The sequence below is a fragment of the Hypomesus transpacificus genome, chromosome 24, assembly GCF_021917145.1.
Source record: "Hypomesus transpacificus isolate Combined female chromosome 24, fHypTra1, whole genome shotgun sequence".
NCBI classification, from domain to species: domain Eukaryota; kingdom Metazoa; phylum Chordata; class Actinopteri; order Osmeriformes; family Osmeridae; genus Hypomesus; species Hypomesus transpacificus.
Genome location: NC_061083.1, coordinates 2993698 through 3011924, shown reverse-complemented (window position 1 = coordinate 3011924; position 18227 = coordinate 2993698). Strand labels below are relative to the sequence as shown.

The following is an 18227-nucleotide window of genomic DNA, read 5'->3' as shown; positions in this document are numbered from 1 at the left end:
GATACTCTTGACTAATAGAAGCTTGAATACAATGAAATATAAATATTTCTGCCTACATTTAGTTTTGCATACAGATGTCTGTAGATGCTTTTAGGTGGGAGGTATTAGCTGGAAGACACAATGGGACAGAATGAAGCCTGATCTAATCCAAGTCAAAAGTAGAATATAATCCCACAACAAATGAATACATTTACATGAAGTAGACACTTTTATCCCGAGTGACTCACAGTAAGTACAGGGACATTCCCCTGAGGCAAGTAGGGTGAAGTGCCTTGCCCAAGGACACAACGACATATTGCAAGGCCAGGAAACGAACCAGCAACCCTTTGATTAATAGCCCGATTCCCTAACCGCTCAGCCATCTGACTCCCTCAAATATTTTACACAAGTTTTCTAAGGGTACATCCAGGCGTAGGGTACCCTTAAACCTGTATATGGCCTTTTTCAGAATTGCATAGACTATATGGTCAGCAAGTTCATTTGTGAAACAATTGAAGTGTAATTTTTGAACCCAGACAGAGCTAATGGGAGGGGGAGTGGGGGCGGGAGGGGGGGGGGGGGGGGGGGGGAACACACAGATTTTGGGAGCCACCTGGTTGGCTTTAGAAGGCTATGGACAGATCCTATTGGGTAAAATTAGATGTCAATCGAAAGGTCAGAGTGCAGTGGCCATTTTGACACCAATATCCAAAACATTCTTAAGGGAGCTGATTGATGTTCATGGCTGTTTATGAATCAAATACATTGTTTTGCCAAAATACACCCTTGGTTAAATAAACCCTTGGTTAGATAGTTCGGACCTTTGGGAATGTAACCACACCATTTTCGTTGGGATGTTTTGAACTGGACAACCTTGCTAGGTGAGTACTCTGTTTGCTTTCGCGTTGTTGACACATTAGTGCTGTTGCTAGATCTTGAAATGGTTGACATCAATAGAATCAACAGAATTGTATCTTTCCAATGATATATAGCCAGTGTAGCAGTCTAAAACAACTTTTTATGGGTGGGGGTGGTGATTGGGAGGGGGGGTGATTTCCGGCCCGCCGTGGAACGCTAAGAGGTGGCTAACGATGACCAAAATGATGACCAATGAACATAGAGAGAAAGTACCTGACACATTTTGTGTAGAAACGGTGCAGATCTCCGGGCTCTCATGCAGCTATGTGGTAAACAGGGCAACCTACAGAAACACTACACCTCCAGTCCAGATGTCCTGGCATCAGCTGTGGTGGTAATAGTGTTATACTGTTGATCAGCAAGCTGTGCAAACGAACACATGTCACCATTGGGCTGTAGAGGTCCTGATAATACAAATCTGTTGCCAACAGGTCTGGATCTTTCAGAGTGGAACCAGTCAAATGACATGGGTATCTGAACCTAAAGGTTAAAGGGTTAGGGACGGTGTTATGGTTTAGCAATGCAACTTGAACGAAATGTCACACGACATGAGTGGTAGTGATTGTTTCGGGGGTTTTGCAAGGTGCGATGCTGAACGCGACAAACGGACGTCTCCCCTCACAGCTTTACGACGTTCTTTACGGCACAACCATGCCGCAAACAAACCTGCGAGCCTTCAGACATCCTGCTGTGTTTGAGGAGCTCAGTCGTGAGCTCAGACGGAGGCTGAGGATGTCACGGGCAGTGAGGCCAGTCCCGGTGGTCTGAGAGAGGGTGTGTGTGTGTGTGGGGGGGGGGGTTTCAGCAATGCGGGGATAAGTAGGGCTAGGTGGGGGGTGGGGTGGTGGTGAGAGGGAGCTGCTAGCCCTAACACTGCCTCAGTGAATTCCAACTCCCACCAGATGGACTCATTTACGGCCAATTAGCCGTGTGTTGTTAACGGAGCGTCGCAGACTCACCTAGCGTTATTGTAGCTTTTATCTGAGTTCAGAGGAGAGCAGGCAGCTGCCGAGCTGTGTTTTGGTGGTTATTTGACCACAGCCCCTCCAGGGAACCGGAGAAGCGATCCCTCGAGGGATCCAGGGAGCTCTGAATAACGATGAACAGTTTCAGAATGCAGAGACGATTGGTTCTCTGAGCTGGCAGACCTGGTGTGTGTGTGTGTGTGTGTGTGTGTGTGAGGGTCGGTGGGTACAGAGTACAGGCTTTTGGCGCCTGATTATGTTTGTGTTCTTGATTTGTATCGAGGACAAGATTCAAGGAGTAGACGGGCTGGGTTTGGGGCTGATTTGGGAAATCTCTGTTGCTCATGACCCTCTCCATCGAGGAGGAAGAAGGGTTGAGAAGGGGTGTTCTGTTACGGAGAACAGTCGGTAAAAAAGGGATTGAGTCCTACAGAGGAATGTTGCTCCAGTGCCTGCTTCTCTTTCATCCCTCCCTCTCTTGCCTCTAATCGCTCCTTCCATCGCTAACTTGGCCTTTGCTTGACTCCTTACGTGATGGTCCACTTCACTCAGCTCATAAACAATGTCCCTGACCGCCCCCCCCCCCCCCACCCCCCACAAACCCCGCCCCCTCTCCCCACACCTTCATATTTTCTGCTTGCCTATGAACACAAACTGGGGTCCAGCCTCTTCCTACAGCAACTCCCAGTCCTGCCGGACCTTTTTTGCCTGTGCTGTCATAATTAGTTGAGGAACTGTCGGCACAGCAAGACAGCTGCCTGATTCATTTTCATGTTGGCGACGTGTGAAGGGATGGTAAGTCTAGTGAGACGGGCAGAGATAATGATGTGCTCAGCACACACCTACTCACCCAAAGTAGGACCCTCCTAGCACACAAAAACACCCCAGCGAAGACAACGCACCGGGCTCCGACGTGTCTCGATGATCATTATGAATGCAAATCGATGCCTGCCCGACATCGTCTCCTTGGCCCATGCCCGTCTCCCCGTGAGCGCCTCACCTGACGTGGAGACTAGGTGTTGGGGCCGAGGGAAGGAGATGTCTTATCCTGCACCCGTCGGTTTCAGGTTTGTGTGTGTCGCCCACCAATGATGCCTCGGCTTTATTCGAAAGGGCCTCTCATGAAGCTGCTTCTAATTGTCCCTGCAATGCTGATCAACACAGCCAATCCCAACTAGAGCGTAAAGACACAGCAATTTTCCCATTACAGCAGGAGCAGAACATGGGAGTGGAGCCGAGGGGACTGGGGAGGGCGGTCTCCCTGGAGACCCCCGCAGATGGCTTCATCTAGCAAGTTCAAAAACAGAGACAGGAGGCACGGGGTGAGGGGCGCACACACACACACGTGGACTCTCGCTCGCACGCACGCAGGCACTCAGATGCGCCGACAACACGCAATCAATTGGCTTTTAACCCACCGCTCTCTCTCTCGCCTTCTCTCTCTCTCTCTCTCTCTCGCCCTGTCTCTCTCTCTCTCTCTCTCTCTCTCTCTCTCTCTCTCTCTCTCTCTCTCTCTCTCTGCCCTGTCTCTCTCTCTCTCTCTCTCTCGCCCTGTCTCTCTCTCTCTCTCTCTCTCTCTCTCGCCTTCTCTCTCTATGTGGCTCAACCCTTCGTAAACCCCTCACGCCCAGGGCGGTTAGCAGGAGAAACATGGAGAACAGAGTCCTGTGGTAGACTTCAGACGTGGAGCAAGGCGATCGCCTCAGCTTGAGTTGCGAACGTTTTCTGACCGCTGTTGTCTGGTCCGCCATCTTTCCCCCGGGGGCCATCGAAAGGCTCCACAGCCTTTGGAGGGGGATGGAACTCCTCTCAGAAGGACATCAAAACCGACGTTGGAGTTTCCAGAAGGATTCTTCATCTCCTGGAATGCCGAGCCACCGTGGTCGAGTGGTTATGACAACAAACGGTCCCATGATAAAAATCATACGAGCAGAGATTCAAGTGGAGAGCTTAGGATGAATCTGTTTACTCGCTTCCATGGAGGAATGTTTACTCAAGGACATGCCACTGTGTATACAAGTGGGTGGGGTGAAATAGATTTCGAGAAGCCACTGCAGGTTAAGAGGTCTGAGCGTGTGCATGTGGGTCTTCAAGTCGAACGAGAGGAAAAGAGAGAGAGAGAGAGACAGAGAGACAGAGAGACAGAGAGACAGACAGAGAGACAGAGAGACAGACAGAGAGACAGAGAGAGAGACAGAGAGACAGAGAGAGAGCGACAGAGAGAGAGAGAGACAAAAAAAAAAGAAAACCAGAGACTTCGTCTGTTACTAGCTTCCACTCTCCTATCAGAGCAGACATCTTTCAGTCTACTGCAGGGTGTCTGCCGTCTCTCTGGCTCCACCAGGCTTATCAGAGTTCCTCATTGGCTTACACAATTATAGAAAACAAACACACACAATCGCATTGCGCGCACACACAAGCACACACCAAATGGACTGTCTTTTCGAAGGGACGTTTCATTTTTTGTCATGTCTAAGTATATGTTTTAATCATGCCCAAATATCCATGGAAATAGATATAAGGCAAGTCTCTGGTAGATTTTCTCATAGATTGTCATCTTTCACGGCAGTTGTGGAGTACATGCAAATTGACGTTGTACAGTTTATGACAACTGACAGAGAGATTCTGAGCAGAGATGGTGTAGTGACCGTTGGTCAAATGTCTTATCTCCCCAATGAACCTCAACAGGGACTAGAAAGTTCCGCTCGGTAGCTGCGCGACGTGTCTCGCACACAGACCCTGAGCCGAGAAAACCACTAACTGACACCATTAGCACTGTGAAGAAACAGGTGTGATTCCTCTGTTCCTGCCCTACTCCCGTTCGTAGGCCTTGAGCCACACACACACACACGCACACCCACACACACAGCCACACACACATGCTACTGCACTATTGTCTGTGTGTACAGGTGTGTGGGTGCTGATAAGAGGCAGATGGGCCCCATGGTTCAGTGAGGTGGGGCTCAGCTGGGGTTGTCTGGGGAAAGCTCTGCCCTTGGCCCTGTGCTGGCATTTCCAAGGTGGGGTAGCAGCATGAAAGAGGGCAGGCTGGCTCTGCTTATCAAGCCAGAGACCAAGGCACAGACGCCCGGGAGTGCCATGGGGGAGTTGGCCCCTCGCCCCTGGTGCACCAGAGGAGAGCATCACTAGCCTGCCTCCCAAGACCCAGAGCGCTGTCTCGCTGGGTAGCCTGTCAATGTCAGGGCTCACAGGGGGGGGAAAGAAAGCTCAGCTGCTCTCTCTGAGGTGGAGAGTGGCCAGTGAATCAGGGCTCGAGTACCTTTTAACCCCGGCTCTCGCATGATATCTCTCTCCAAAATGCCAGAGCACATCGGCACGCGCCGTGACATTTCCGCCGCCTCCGCGCCGCCGATCGGCATCGTTCGCACTTCCCACCCACTTCAGACCAGACAGAAACGGAGGGAAAAAAACGCAGGCTTTAATCAGGCCCCATTCACAGGGAAAGGGGAAAGTAACCGAACACAGACACTTTGATCACGAATCAAATGAAACCATCATGAACGTAAGGGTTTCTCAGGACTATCAGGAGGACAGTGTTCTGTGTTTCAGTTGACGTACAGGGCAGCTCTGTTGGGCCCGCCGGTCCAGGCCGGTCGCTCTCCACAACGTGGCACCAGCTCCAGCTCCACCAGAGCCAGCCTGCCACCGCGGCACGCTGGCTGTTCAGGTTTCAGCCCTTTCAATTAAAAGACCTGGGATGTTGTGAGTTAACTTTAATGGGCAATAAGGGATCGTTTCTTGAAAGCATGCCCTCTTGATCAGAGCTGAAGGGGGAGGGGGGGGGGGGGTTGGGGGGGAGGGGAGGGGGGGGGAGGGGAGGGGGGTCGCACATTGCTGCAGACCCAGACAGCCCGTTCCCCCCAGTAGGGAGAAGGGGCAAACTAAAACATGTGTGAGTCAATGACAGGGATGACTGACACAGTGGACACGCTGCAGGGCCAATCTGAGGTGAAGAAAGAGAAACCAAGCACTTCATTACGGGGGGCGGGGATGGGGGCAAACACCCAGTGGATCTCATTGTTCCGTAATCGGACCAGACTCGCTTTTCACCCAGCTCCTTGTGGACAGCAACAGGGTGACATGAGCGAATGATATATGATCTCAGTCATTCATCTAAATTGGGCAAATGAGGCCCTCACGCCCATGCTGTGAGAGACCCTCCACAAAGGGCCAGAATGAATAGGTTTGTGTTGTGTGTGCGTGCGTGTGTGAGAGAGAGAGAGATAGAGTATGTGTGTGAGAGAGAGAGTATGTGTGTGAGAGAGAGAGAGAGAGAGAGAGAGAGAGAGAGAGAGAGAGAGAGAGAGAGAAAAAGAGTGTTGTTGCATCTGCTCCTCATTAAACAGCGCTAATGAACGCACGTGGGCTCCACCTGGTTCCTGGGAGTGGGGGGGGGGGGGGGGTTACATTGGTGCACCTACCGACGAGGGCCCGGCCTCCTCCAACACTTCTGGCCTATCGTGGCACCTTCCGAAGACAAACATCCGAGAGAACAAAGGCCAGTCGACGCCTGTCTACGATCGGTTTGTCTCCCGGCCCCTCCCCCCCCCCCCCCCCTTTTGGAAGGGATCAGTTTCCATGACAGGAAGGCTGATGGGAGATCTGTTTGGGAGCCTGTTGAGCCTGGGGGTTAGAGCGTGCGAGGGGGCCCGCAGAGCCCGGCGTCGGACAGGAGAACACGCGCGTGCTCGGCTAACGAGGTCATCGCCGTTCTGCTGCGTTAGGGGACGTGTTTGGAGTAGGGTGGAAAGTCTCTCCAGTAACAGGCCTGAGTGGAGCAGAGCATCTGTCCCCCCCCACCCTCCCCCTCCGCTCTCTTGTGAGAACACTTCCCACCGGGCTCTCCCACAGTCTGGTTGTGTGTCGATACGACACCCCCTGGGTCCCACCCGACGCGGAACGCACCTGTGATAATCATCGCGAGGTGGAGATCCGACCGTTGTCTTGTTGCTCGACGTAGGACGGAGGTAGACGGTACGGATGTCAGTCTGGATGTCAGTCTGGATGTCAGTCTTCTCTCTGTTCCTTGTCTGTCAACCATGATGGCGCTGAACACACACCGTTCCTCAACCGTGTCAAACAATGACAGCCCTGGTAATGACAGCTGAACGCATGCTTGCTCTTCATTTAGATGAACTGACAGTGTAACAGTTCCCTCAGAACCCTTAAGTGGCTGTTAATTTAATATGCAAATGGTCTCTCTCTCTCGTCATTCTGAATGCATTTTAATGAAGTGCATGTTTTCGAGGGAGGAGGTTGCAGGGGTGTCACATGAAGAGAGGAAGAGGAGGAGGAGGAAGAGGAGGAGAGGGGTAAACGTGGATGTTGAACTTGGAGGGATGGAGAAAGACAGATAAAGGAGGATGTGGGGGTGTTTATTTCGAGCGAGCAGGAGAGCAGAGGGGTTGGTGTCACCTTTGGTTGTGCTGCGATGCCCCGCTGTTCTGAGTAGATACCATTTTAAAGAGAATTAGGGGTTAGGACAGGGAGCAAACACAAACAGCAGCCTGCACAAACATGATAGTACCACAAACACACGCATGCAGGGACACACACACACACAAACACAAATACTCAAATACCCTATCTATAAATGTGTGTTAATGACAGACCTTGGCACAACCTCTGCATCTGGGTGCTACAGTAGGCTTGTGAGAGATGAGCTAAGGTGAGCGTGTTATTGGGGGGGGTTGATGTGGGGTGGGGGAAAGGGAGGAGGGCGGTGGTGGTGGCGGATTGCAGGCGGTGTTAAGTCAAGCAGGAACCCTCAATGTTGCTAATTTATTTACAGATTTAATTAGATGGATAGAGCCCTCACAGATATAAGAAAGAGAGGAGGGATGTTGCCAGCGTTACAGCACTTTAATTATGGTACCAGGCTCCTGATCCCTGCGCGCTGCTGTCTGGGGAGCCAGTTAATTAAAATCCTCATTATTTTACTTTTAATTAGTTCCCCCCTCTTTTGTTTCCTTTCACCATATGGCCGTGTTCCGTGGTCAAATTAACGTAATTGAGCTAATTAAGCCGATCAGTTTAATTATTCAAAGCATTCTGATTGGGCGAGGGAACTTTCCGCCCGCTCCCTCCCTGACATTCCTGTGTGAGGCTCGGAGTTGTAAAGTCTTGTCTTTGTCATTACGCTCGTTTCTTCCTCACTTGTTCGCGACATTGATTTGGGGTTGCAAACGTTCCTGTCGGCATAAATATCTTCCGGTACATTCATATTTCCTCCTGATGCATTATCAACCAGTCTAGTGCAGATAATGTTGCATAACACGTGCACCTAAATCAACATCCTTCACAATGACATAAAAAACTAAATTCTCTTCGTGTTTTCGCGGCCTCTCGTTGATGGACATGTTTTAAGAGAAAACCAGATACTTTCAGACGTTTTTTTATGGACACGGGAAGAATGTGTAACATTGAAAGAAATATGTAGGCAAGAGGCAGTGCATGATTACAGTATGTAACTACACAATAACCTATTTAGAGGAAGCCTTCAATCAATGCTAGTTTGACTAAAACATGTTTGTTAGCACAAGTGTAACTGCTATGATTGAAGGAAGACATGAATACATTTTATGCATACCTATCTGTCAACACAAAGCTCCCTCCCAGCCTGACTGTAGCCATCCACATACCTCTTGAGTCCTCCAGCATAGCTCCCAGTCCCTGACAGTAGCCACCCACATACCTCCGTGTTCTCCAACATAACTTACAGCTCCAGGAACACTAAACACATCCCACCGATGGAGCAAGAAGGATGCGGCCCAGAGGTGAAGGTCGAGTCAGTCCGACACATTGTCAGAAGCCCCAGAACGTCACCTTGGCCCCTCCCCTCAACCCACTGAGGCCCGGCGTGGGGCCCGAGATGATCTTCTGTAGCGGGCCGGTTCAGGGACCATCATCATGATCGTTGGGAGAGCTGAGCTGGAAGCCTCAGTGTTGGAACTCGGATCAAAGGAGTGGCAGGTCTAAGGGATGTCACTATGGGCCTCTGCTTCTTGAGCAGCTTGTATAAATATCCTGGCTTCTCTTCTGTCTTCACACAGCATGAGGCGGAGAAGCAAAGGCAATTACACTCATCTGCATGTGTTAATATGATTAATTAGCGAGAATAAACACTTGCCTATGACAGAAGCCACATGGTGATCCACACACCTGCAGACTCCTCGATAAAAGACAACGCCTCATGGCAAAGAGTCTTTTTATGAGACCTGCTAATTGGCATCTGAAAATGCTTCAGCTAATTAGGAATATGTAGATGAGGCTTGATTGGTTTGAATGCAAAGTCTAACTTGTGGTGCACTGGGGATTCAGATAGTGCAGAGGTTTTTATTTCCTCACTATCTAGATATGAAGATAATTGTAATTGTGATCATTTGCATACGTTAATGAATTTGCGCGATGCTTTTCAATCAGACGTGAAATAAATAATTGATGCGGCATCAGCACCTACCATGACAAGTGGGACTTTTCAAATAGCTAAGCGCATTAAGGCGCAGGTTTGATGGCTGCCATGCTCTTTCTCGAGGTGTGAAAGTACAGATCTCATTTGAAGCCTGGCAGATGCTCTGCTCTGCTCTCCTACTGCCGTGAATCCCACACAATCATCCCTGACTAAAACTGCACATGCGCGTCCATGTAAGCTACACAATCGTACTAACGTACAACTGCTTTTCATCGAACAGACAAACCCCTTTCGATCCGAACTCATTCGCTAAAGTAAACGCTGCCGTGACTTAAAGGCCGACTAGAGACCTGTGAGGAGAACTGGGAAATAAAGTAGGTTTACTTTGAATTCGCAACATGGTAAACAGTAAGAACATGCAATTATTTCAAAGGCTCAGGATGTAAAAGAGCCACTCCCCTTTAATTAGGCTGGCTAACAGATTAGTATTTATTCGAGTCAGCCACGGGATATACCCAAAGTTCAGCCTCCCAGGAGCTCCCCCTGCACAGATACATGGCTCATGTTTAATTGCTTCTGTAAATGGTCAGTGCTCAAGCCCTCTAATTCCATTCCTCTGGGTAATCAGGCATGTTTTCACCATACAGGGTTGGAGTCGAGCTAAGGAAAAGAGTGCGCCAAACGAACACAATGCTGCGCAATACCTCATGACCGACATAATGCAACCAAACAGCATAAGGGCTTCAATTAGCGCAGCTGACTTCACGGTACAGTAAAATCTTTTAATAGGATTTTTTGTTTCAATTTCACATGTTGAGCAAGCATCGGTTGAAATAAAGAAATATAACTCTACTAGAGAACACACAGTACCATCATGAAAAGAATGGACATTTATCTTTCATGGTTGCCATTTTCGTTTGGTTCCCTAAAACCACAAAATAAGACAGTAGAATAACAGGAAGTGACACGAATCATGAATCGGCCAATGGAGACAGAAACAGACATTCAAGACAGAAATGGTCCCTTTCCCCTGCGGAACCAATGTATAACAGAGTTCCTTTGTAGTCAACTATCGTCAAGAGCTTCTTCTGGGATTTTCCTCCTCTGATAAAAAGGTGAAAGCCACGGTAGGGAATAAGCCACATTCTACTGTACATCACGAGATGCATCCTCAAGAGTCACGCTCTTCGCTCAAGGTTTGGATATGCAAACAGTTGGGAAATCAGCCACCGGTAACAGGTAGACCCAGTCCTTCAAAGAAGCAGTTCATTTGACTGGAGGTCCAACTCGTTCTTTCTGGGTTCCTTTCCATTCAAAGTGGAGGCTGGATGTTGGCTATCGTCTCTGACATCTCAGGGTGACTCAGTAAGCAGTGAACGGTCCCATGGTCAAAAGACTTCAACAAAAGAATCCACAAACACGGCATCAGGGGTGAGGAGTCCTCGGGAGACGATGGCAACTACTGGAGGCGGCACCTGCTTCTATTCACTCAACATACCTAGGTGAAGAAACAGAGGGAGACAGCTATGTCAGCAGGGTCGTAAAATTCACTTGGTTTTAGAGATGTTTTTTGGGGGGTTTGGTGGTTGCTGAATCCCCCATCCCATTCTGACCCTTTTAGCGTGGGAGAACCAGGCTAGCTGTCTTACCTTCTGGTCGGTCAGAGCTGGGTTCGACTGCAGGGGGGGCAGGTGGCTGCTGAGCAGGGCCGAGCCCGGCCGGTCGTGCTCACAGAAGATGGTGCCGTTGACGTAGTGGAAGCGATCGCCCGGCATGAGCCTGTTTCTACAGGTGGCGCAGGAGAAACACTGGGCACAACAGAGAGAGACGGCGGGGGTGGGGTTAGAATAGCCATGCTGGATCTCCCTGCTGAATGCATTCGCCATTCCGAACGTGGATTATACCGGTTTGCCGGGCGTGTCGCCATGCGTGTTGTCTCAAAAGGAGTCACGTCCATGAGGGTTCTTACCTTGAGGTGGTAGACGTTACCCTGTGCCCTCATCACCATCTCGTTGGCAGGGATAGACTGGCCACAGGCACTGCATGCCCCACTGTGCCCAAACAACCTGAGGATGGAAAGCAGAGCCAGCTCAGTCTCCTGGCCTGGCAGCCACCGACAGCCCCCCTCTCCTCCGTCCCCCCCCGTCCCTCCGCGACCTCCCTGGAGCTCACCTGATGTAGTCGCTCCTGCAGAGGATCATGCCCCCTTTACTGTAGCAGGAGGTGCCGATGTCGCCCAGCTGCGCGTGACAGCAGGAACACTTGAGGCAGCGCGTGTGCCAGTAGCGCTCCATGGAGTAGAGCAGGAAGCGGTCGGCTATCTTCCCCCCGCACCCTGCACACGACCTCGGGGATGCCCCGCCGCACGACGCCTGGCTGTTCACCATGGCGGCCCACCGGGAGCTGCTGGAGACAGGGGGGGCAATGAGAGGCTGGGACTGTAGAGGCTGGGACTGTTGAGGCTGAGACTGTAGAGGCTGCGACACAAAAGCTTCACTCATAACACTGGTTGTCTACTGGGGTTAGGATTTTGCATCCGATTTTACTGAACACAAGGAACAATTGTATTCAGTTTGGTTTATTGAATGCATTTGGAAATAATGCAGATTGTAGAGGCTATTAAACTCGCAGTAAGGTCATGGTTAATGACAACAAAAATGGATTGAAAGCAATATTATCTGGAGAGGTTAGCAATCATTGCAAGAATAGTAATAAACAACTGTGTTATTCTTCTCCCTCATCCTTACAGTGTGAACTGACAAAAGGAATTGCCCACACTCACAGTGATGTATGTTGTTAGTGGGATCAGCACTTTGTTTATAGCCTAATGCTGCTCTGGGGTTATTTTCTATGGCAATGACTGAATACTGGATGGGTTATTGTAAGTGTGACCAACACTTGCTGTCGATAAAGATGCGAACACACATGCTAGTACAGATAACGGGGGGGGGGCGGTTAAAACTTCAGTCCAATGCTCCCAAACTTAAAAAGAGCAAACCATTGAGGGAGAACATTTAAATGTTGTACCTACAACATTTGTATTCAAGGATTGGCTTATTTTTTCCAATGTGTGCATATTTAATTTGATCTTATTTACTTATCCAAAAATAATGCTTACCTTGATGTTCCAAAGAATGGAAATAAGAAGTTTATTGATTCCAGTAAACACGACACAGTCTTCAAGTAAAATCGTAGACTAATTGTGCTACACTAACAAACAATCGTTTCTCTAAAAGCCATTATTTTCTGGTATTAGTAAAAAGCGCATGGATACAGTGCAAATTTTGCAAATGATTGAGAGAAAATGTAACTGAGACGACGCAAAAAAATTGAGATCAAACTATACTTCCGATATTATGGAAAGATCATCCGCCACAACTTTTGAAACGACAGTTAAATATATCCCTCACGCGCTGCTTACAATAACCTTGCCATCTTTGACAGCTCTACACTATTTACAAAATTGTGCAAGCGGTATTTAAATCCCTCTGTGGTGACGTAGTCGACATAATACGCGATGTAGCCACTAGACGTCTAGGGGGTGTGGTTAATGTCAAAATGATTTATGTGTGTGTCGGACTATTATCCATTCATACCCTCATTAGATTAAACTATTAAACTGTTACTGTCTCTAAACATAGCAATTCATTCCACAATTCCCATACCGCACGCACTGCTTTCTTGCTCATTTCTCATCCAACTTTCTTTCCCCTGAAAAGAGAAGCAAATTAACCTCGTGGAAAAAGACGACGCCACAGTTCTTTGGTATGGCCTGGATCTGCACTGCTTGCTAAAACCCAGCAGAGGACAGTGTTTCCTATGATGCTGTGTCCACACCAAGCTAAACAGCAGTGAGGCTAGAGACACTGATGAACCATGGTGTTCCGACGTGTAGGAAGCTTTAAAACATCAGTGAGGGTATCCCTGAAACCCTTGCCTCTTCCAATATGTCTGTAAGGACATGGACCAACATGGAGAATGAAAGAGCATTCCCCACAGTGAAGTTGCATGGGATGGTTCATCAGAATAGAATGGCCATTGTTCCGAGTAGACGTTGTCCTTGGTTGGTGCGTTTGTAACCTCTTGCCCTCGTGCCCTATCTGCCTGCCTCCTCTTCCCAGAGGCCCTGTTGATTTCCGACATATTTCCTGTTCCTCTGTCAGGGCCGTGGTGAAACTCGCGGCTCTCTGTGAGACGACACCTGTAACTTCCAGCGTGCGATCCAAGATCTGCAGGATGAGACTCTGCAGCCAAAACAATCCCAGACGCAGGATCTCACAGCCCTTCTCACACGTCACCTTTTTTTCCTTTCCTATACTTCTGACAGTAGCTCACACATTAGTTCCACATCATTCAGCCATTTTTTATGTGTCAACCTGATAATATTCCCTCCTTTTTGTTCTTTTTTTTTACAACTATTTTCCTCCTACTTGTACTGATCCTCAGAAGAACCCCATTCCATGAAATTGTCTTCTCCTGGACTACCAAGTATTTCACGAATGCTCAAATCTTGTATTTGCCGTGGCTGTCTCCTGAAATGTGAGAACCTCTCGGTGACAAACGACTTGTCAAATGTTGTCACGGGACACTGGCTTTGGTGTGCAGTAACTCTGTGAAGGGCCCTATTCTCTTGAATTTACTAGTCCAAACAGCCCGACCGGACAAACATCATCATCCTCGTCAGAGAGGAATACCGTCAGAGCACAACGAGCCAATAGGAGCCGTGGCGCCTTTAATGAGGATGGCGGCAGATAGAACCCGAGGTCTCCATGGTGATGATGGAATGCCATGTGTGCTTTTGATCTACGTTTGTCTGTAGCATAGGGAAAGAATCTACCCATGGGGCAAAGATGCATGAAAGGGATCCATAAAAGTGATCGATTGAACCACATTCCCATACCTTCCCATTCAGCCAACTCACAAACGCACCCCTCAATTCCCAAAACGTGAGAGTTAAGAGTTCTCTCCGATGCTTTGCACGACTTCTCGGGAGTGTGATTGGTGAGTGTTCCCCCTTGCAGCGCTGTGCTGTGGAAACGGCGTTGGCGCCGAATAAGGCGAGCGCTTATGCTGCGATCGCGCCGGAGGTCAGTGTGTTCCCAGCCAGACAGGACGGTAGGGAGAGGAGGGGAAAGACAGGGGCAGACAGGAGGAGGAGGCGGCAGGGGTGTTGAATTTAGGAGCGCGCCGCAATGTTTGTGCTCCAGAGCCGGCCTGTATGTCTAAGCGTTGGAAGAGTACCTGAACCTGAAGAACCGGGTTCCATGGGAGACAGGAGAAGCCTCTTCCCTCCCTCCCTCTCCAACATTCCTGTCTCTCCGACCCTGGGTTCTGCCTCGGCCTCTCGAGATCCCTCTTAGAACAAATGTCAGACGTACCCCCTCTGATAGGCCTGTGCATACCCAGGAAGAGCTGTTGTTTATCCAGCTTTGTGCAGCAGTATCCTTGTCCAAACACCATGCGCCCCGTATCTAAGCAGGACATCTGAACAGCTATGTAAAGTGGTGGGACAACAGGTTTGGTGATTTAATGACTTTATTTGATGTTTCAGATAGTTATGGAGGCTTACAGCAAAGAAAAGAAATAGAACAACATTGACATACTTTCATGAATCTTTCTTCCAGTACAAGAAAGAAATACTATGAGGCATTTAAAACACACCCCGAATAATGAGGTGATCTCCAAAAATAGTCACTCCACTAGAGTGAAGTCTGTACACTAAACTATATTCCTTATATATTGACATACAAATGGTCACACGTAAAATCTCAATGCCACACATTTTCCATTCAAAACGACAGACTTCTGGAGACAGGTAGATCCACACACACAAACCATACACACAAACAGGCAAATTATGACTTACAACAAAATACAGTTAATTACAATCATTGATGAATATGTAGTATGGTAACCGGTCCTATATCTACCATCAATGTATCCAAAATACAACCTACATGTTCATACACATTCGCTGTCCCAAGCTACATTTTCTCATGACACAAAGTCATGTTTCCGTTGTACAAAAGCATACACACTTCATTCTCTTTTCCCCTCTGTGGTTATAGAGGAGTTTGGCAATACTTCAAAACAAAAAACACACCAAAGAATAAATAAAAAGAACAAAGCTGACATCCAAAAGGGATCATTTACATATTACTTATTGATTTCTGCTGTCCCGTGGTGCTCAGTGCTGCAGACTCTCTTGTATAGTTCTGCTACAGGGGCACCAGCATGAAGAGAGCACTGGACCTGGCTGTAAAGTCACAGCCACCAGCCTCCTACATGTGGAAACTGGTGTCATCGTGGCAGGAAGTGCAAAGTGCAAGCAGTTCTGCCCATCCGGGGCTTTCTTTCTCCGGCAGAGTCGGGATGTGGTGGAGGTGGGTGGGGGTGGGGGTGGGGGTGGGGGTAGGGGGGGGGTCGAAGACTGGGCTTCCCCTGGCTGGGCCTGGAGAGGGCTGGGTGGAGGGTGGGGGTATAGGTGTGGTACAGGGGGGTGGGTATTCATGGGGTGGTGGATTGGCCTCAATGCCTGAAGGTGTGGATGTCGTTGTGCAGGCTGACTCCAGGCCTGGAGGGGGCGCCGTGACCCTGGCAGCTCTTCCTGCAGCTGCAGCGCTGGATCCACATGACGTTGCGGGTGAAGCCCTCGCCGTCCGGGCACAGGAAGCGGAGGCGAGCGGTGCGGGTGAGGGAGGGCGCGCAGCAGCGGCCGTCTGTACATGCGCCGCAGGAGCGCGGGCGGTAGCGCCGGGCCGTGGAACATCCGGCGAAGGTGATCCTGATTGGCTCCTGAGGGCGAACCGTACGCTGGCACTTCTTTGCTCTCTGGACCGGCCAAAATACAACAAAAGCATCCAATCAGAACACTGCTAAACAAAAAAAACGAACATGCATGTTCATTATTCGTACACAATCCTTCCTGTACCTTCAGACCAAGGGTGAGTTCCAGCTGCAGTTCACACTGGCGAATCTGACACAACCGCGTCTCTCTGACCAACCGGCATTCTGGATTGTTATTGGTCACTCGGCTCGAGATGCCCATCCCGCACGTGGTGGAACATTCCGTCCAGTCTGTGGTCTGCAGGCGGCACCTGGGGCTCAGCAGCACCTCCGACTTGGGGAGGGACAGCCCCTCTGGGAGGGGGGGGAGGCGAGGAAGAGACATTAGGCTTCAGCCAAGACAGGTTCCCACACTGGGACAACCCCTCTAGAACGTGCACAGTATGTGCAACCCCTCGAAGCAGCAAAAACATAGAAAGCAAACTCGGAGCCGTGACATTCGACGCGGTGCCTTACCCCGGAAAGTGACGCCAGCGCTGGCCTGCTCGTGTGGCAGAGCCTGGGCCTGGAGCTGGGTGCTGATGTGGTTAGGAAGGGGCCGCGGGTGGGGCAGGGTGGTGCGCGGGGGCTCCCCCGGCTCCTCGCTGATGTGGTTGTCGTCGTCGCACACCCACTCTTCGCAGCAGCGGCCCGAAGGCCGGGCCAGCCGAGGCCGGGCGCAGCGCCAGTCAGGGAGGGGCACCTGATGTGGGCAGAGAGGCATGCAGCCCACCACCCCGTCCATGCAGCTGCACTGGTGCTGGCAGCTGGGCTGGAAGTCCTCGCCGTGCTGGAACACTCGCCCGCTGAACTCACAGGGCCGGCCCTGGGCATCCGCTGGAGGGGCAGATTAGACGTTAGGATTAGCGAGGACTCCTCCTCGTCCATATGTTACTCCCTACCACGATCCGGCGAACCCAACGTGGCTGAGAGCCATTTGAGGCCGCGTTGGAGTCATTTGAGGGTTGACGCAGGGATCGACGGCGTTCGCGTTTGTTAGTATTCTTCATCGATTCAAAGTGTCATGCAGGGTCCCCAGTCGTGTCCTTACCTCGGCACAGTCCCCTCTCGGGGTCTCCGCCCGCCCCCAGGTGGCAGTGCAGGCCTTTGATGTGGTCGCAGGGCTGGCTGGCTCCGCAGTCCTCGTTGAACTGCTTGGCGCACACCTTGCAGCAGCCGCACTGGTCCGCCACCCAGCTGACTCCCGGAGGGCAGGAGGGGGGCAGCGTGGGGCAGGAGCAGCGGGCCGAGCAGTCACTCTCCACCTGGGCAGCGAGAGGGAGAGACACAGGGTCAGGGGTGTGGAGGGGAAAGCATTCCTTCAGTCACACGTGCAGAACTCACGGGGGGAAAAAACAGCACTCGCAGCTCTCAGAGTGACACGAAGTGAACAACGTTTGACTTCAACGGTCACTCCTTTAGACACACCCAGATGGGGATAGAATGTGAGGTAAAGTGCTCGAAGGGAGAGAGAATGTGGGTAAACAGCAGAGGGGTGTAACTCACCATCACGGTAGCACTGGAGAGGACAACGAACAGAGTAGACACGATCCGTCTCAAACTAACCAGAGAATACATCCTGAACGTGTCGATGCCAACCCCCCAAAAATGATAGGAATCGGTCTCAACGAATCAGAGATCAATGTTCCGTGGATATAAAGGAGTGTAAAAGCAAAGTTCTGTCCAGTACTGGTGAGTGAATCCAAAGAGGGAGTTCTGTGTGTGTGTGTGTGGGGCTCCAAGCCTGGCTGTAGTTCTCATTGAGTGCACTAAAAGGTGCACCGGTCTAAGTGTTCCTGCCTCTTGATAAGGGTCCTGTCTGGGTCAGCCTGCACCAGCACAGCTATGCTCAGCTCCTCTTGATAGAGAGATCCCCCTGGTAGAGCCTGTACTTATAGACACCGGTGGACCGCCCACTGTGACGTCAGCTCCCCTCTCCAGAGGGATGGGAAGGTGTCTGGAGGGAGGGGGGGGGGGGGCGCAGTGGGGAGTTACTGCAACCAAAAAAAAAAGAAAGAAACTCAAATAACAACTTTTCTTCCTCGATATGAAAAGAGGAATGTGGAGATGAAGCACGCGTGGCATCGCACTTTTAAAAACAGGGAATT

The 18227-nt window shown here is 50.3% G+C and overlaps 2 protein-coding genes across 4 annotated transcripts; both read right to left on the bottom strand.

The window, feature by feature from the left end:
• Positions 1 to 10062: 10062 nt before the first annotated feature.
• si:dkey-90l8.3 (LIM domain transcription factor LMO4.1) lies at positions 10063 to 12767 on the bottom strand. 3 transcript variants are annotated; one of them, XM_047048421.1, is made up of 5 exons: positions 12413 to 12767; positions 11467 to 11771; positions 11264 to 11360; positions 10944 to 11102; positions 10063 to 10792 (listed from the first exon to the last, which is right to left on the bottom strand). In XM_047048421.1, exons 2-5 carry the CDS (start codon positions 11679 to 11681, stop codon positions 10784 to 10786), a joined length of 480 nt encoding a protein of 159 aa, XP_046904377.1. In that variant the 5' UTR covers positions 11682 to 11771; positions 12413 to 12767; the 3' UTR covers positions 10063 to 10783. The 3 variants fall into 3 exon arrangements, with proteins under 3 accessions (XP_046904377.1, XP_046904376.1, XP_046904375.1); XM_047048420.1 differs by having other exon boundaries at positions 11467 to 11700; XM_047048419.1 differs by having other exon boundaries at positions 11467 to 11697.
• Positions 12768 to 14811: 2044 nt separating this feature from the next.
• Positions 14812 to 17974, bottom strand: ccn1l2 (cellular communication network factor 1, like 2). The gene is made up of 5 exons (XM_047048411.1): positions 17626 to 17974; positions 17171 to 17384; positions 16597 to 16956; positions 16226 to 16434; positions 14812 to 16125 (listed from the first exon to the last, which is right to left on the bottom strand). Exons 1-5 carry the CDS (start codon positions 17695 to 17697, stop codon positions 15823 to 15825), a joined length of 1158 nt encoding a protein of 385 aa, XP_046904367.1. The 5' UTR covers positions 17698 to 17974; the 3' UTR covers positions 14812 to 15822.
• Between the last annotated feature and the right edge of the window lie 253 nt (positions 17975 to 18227).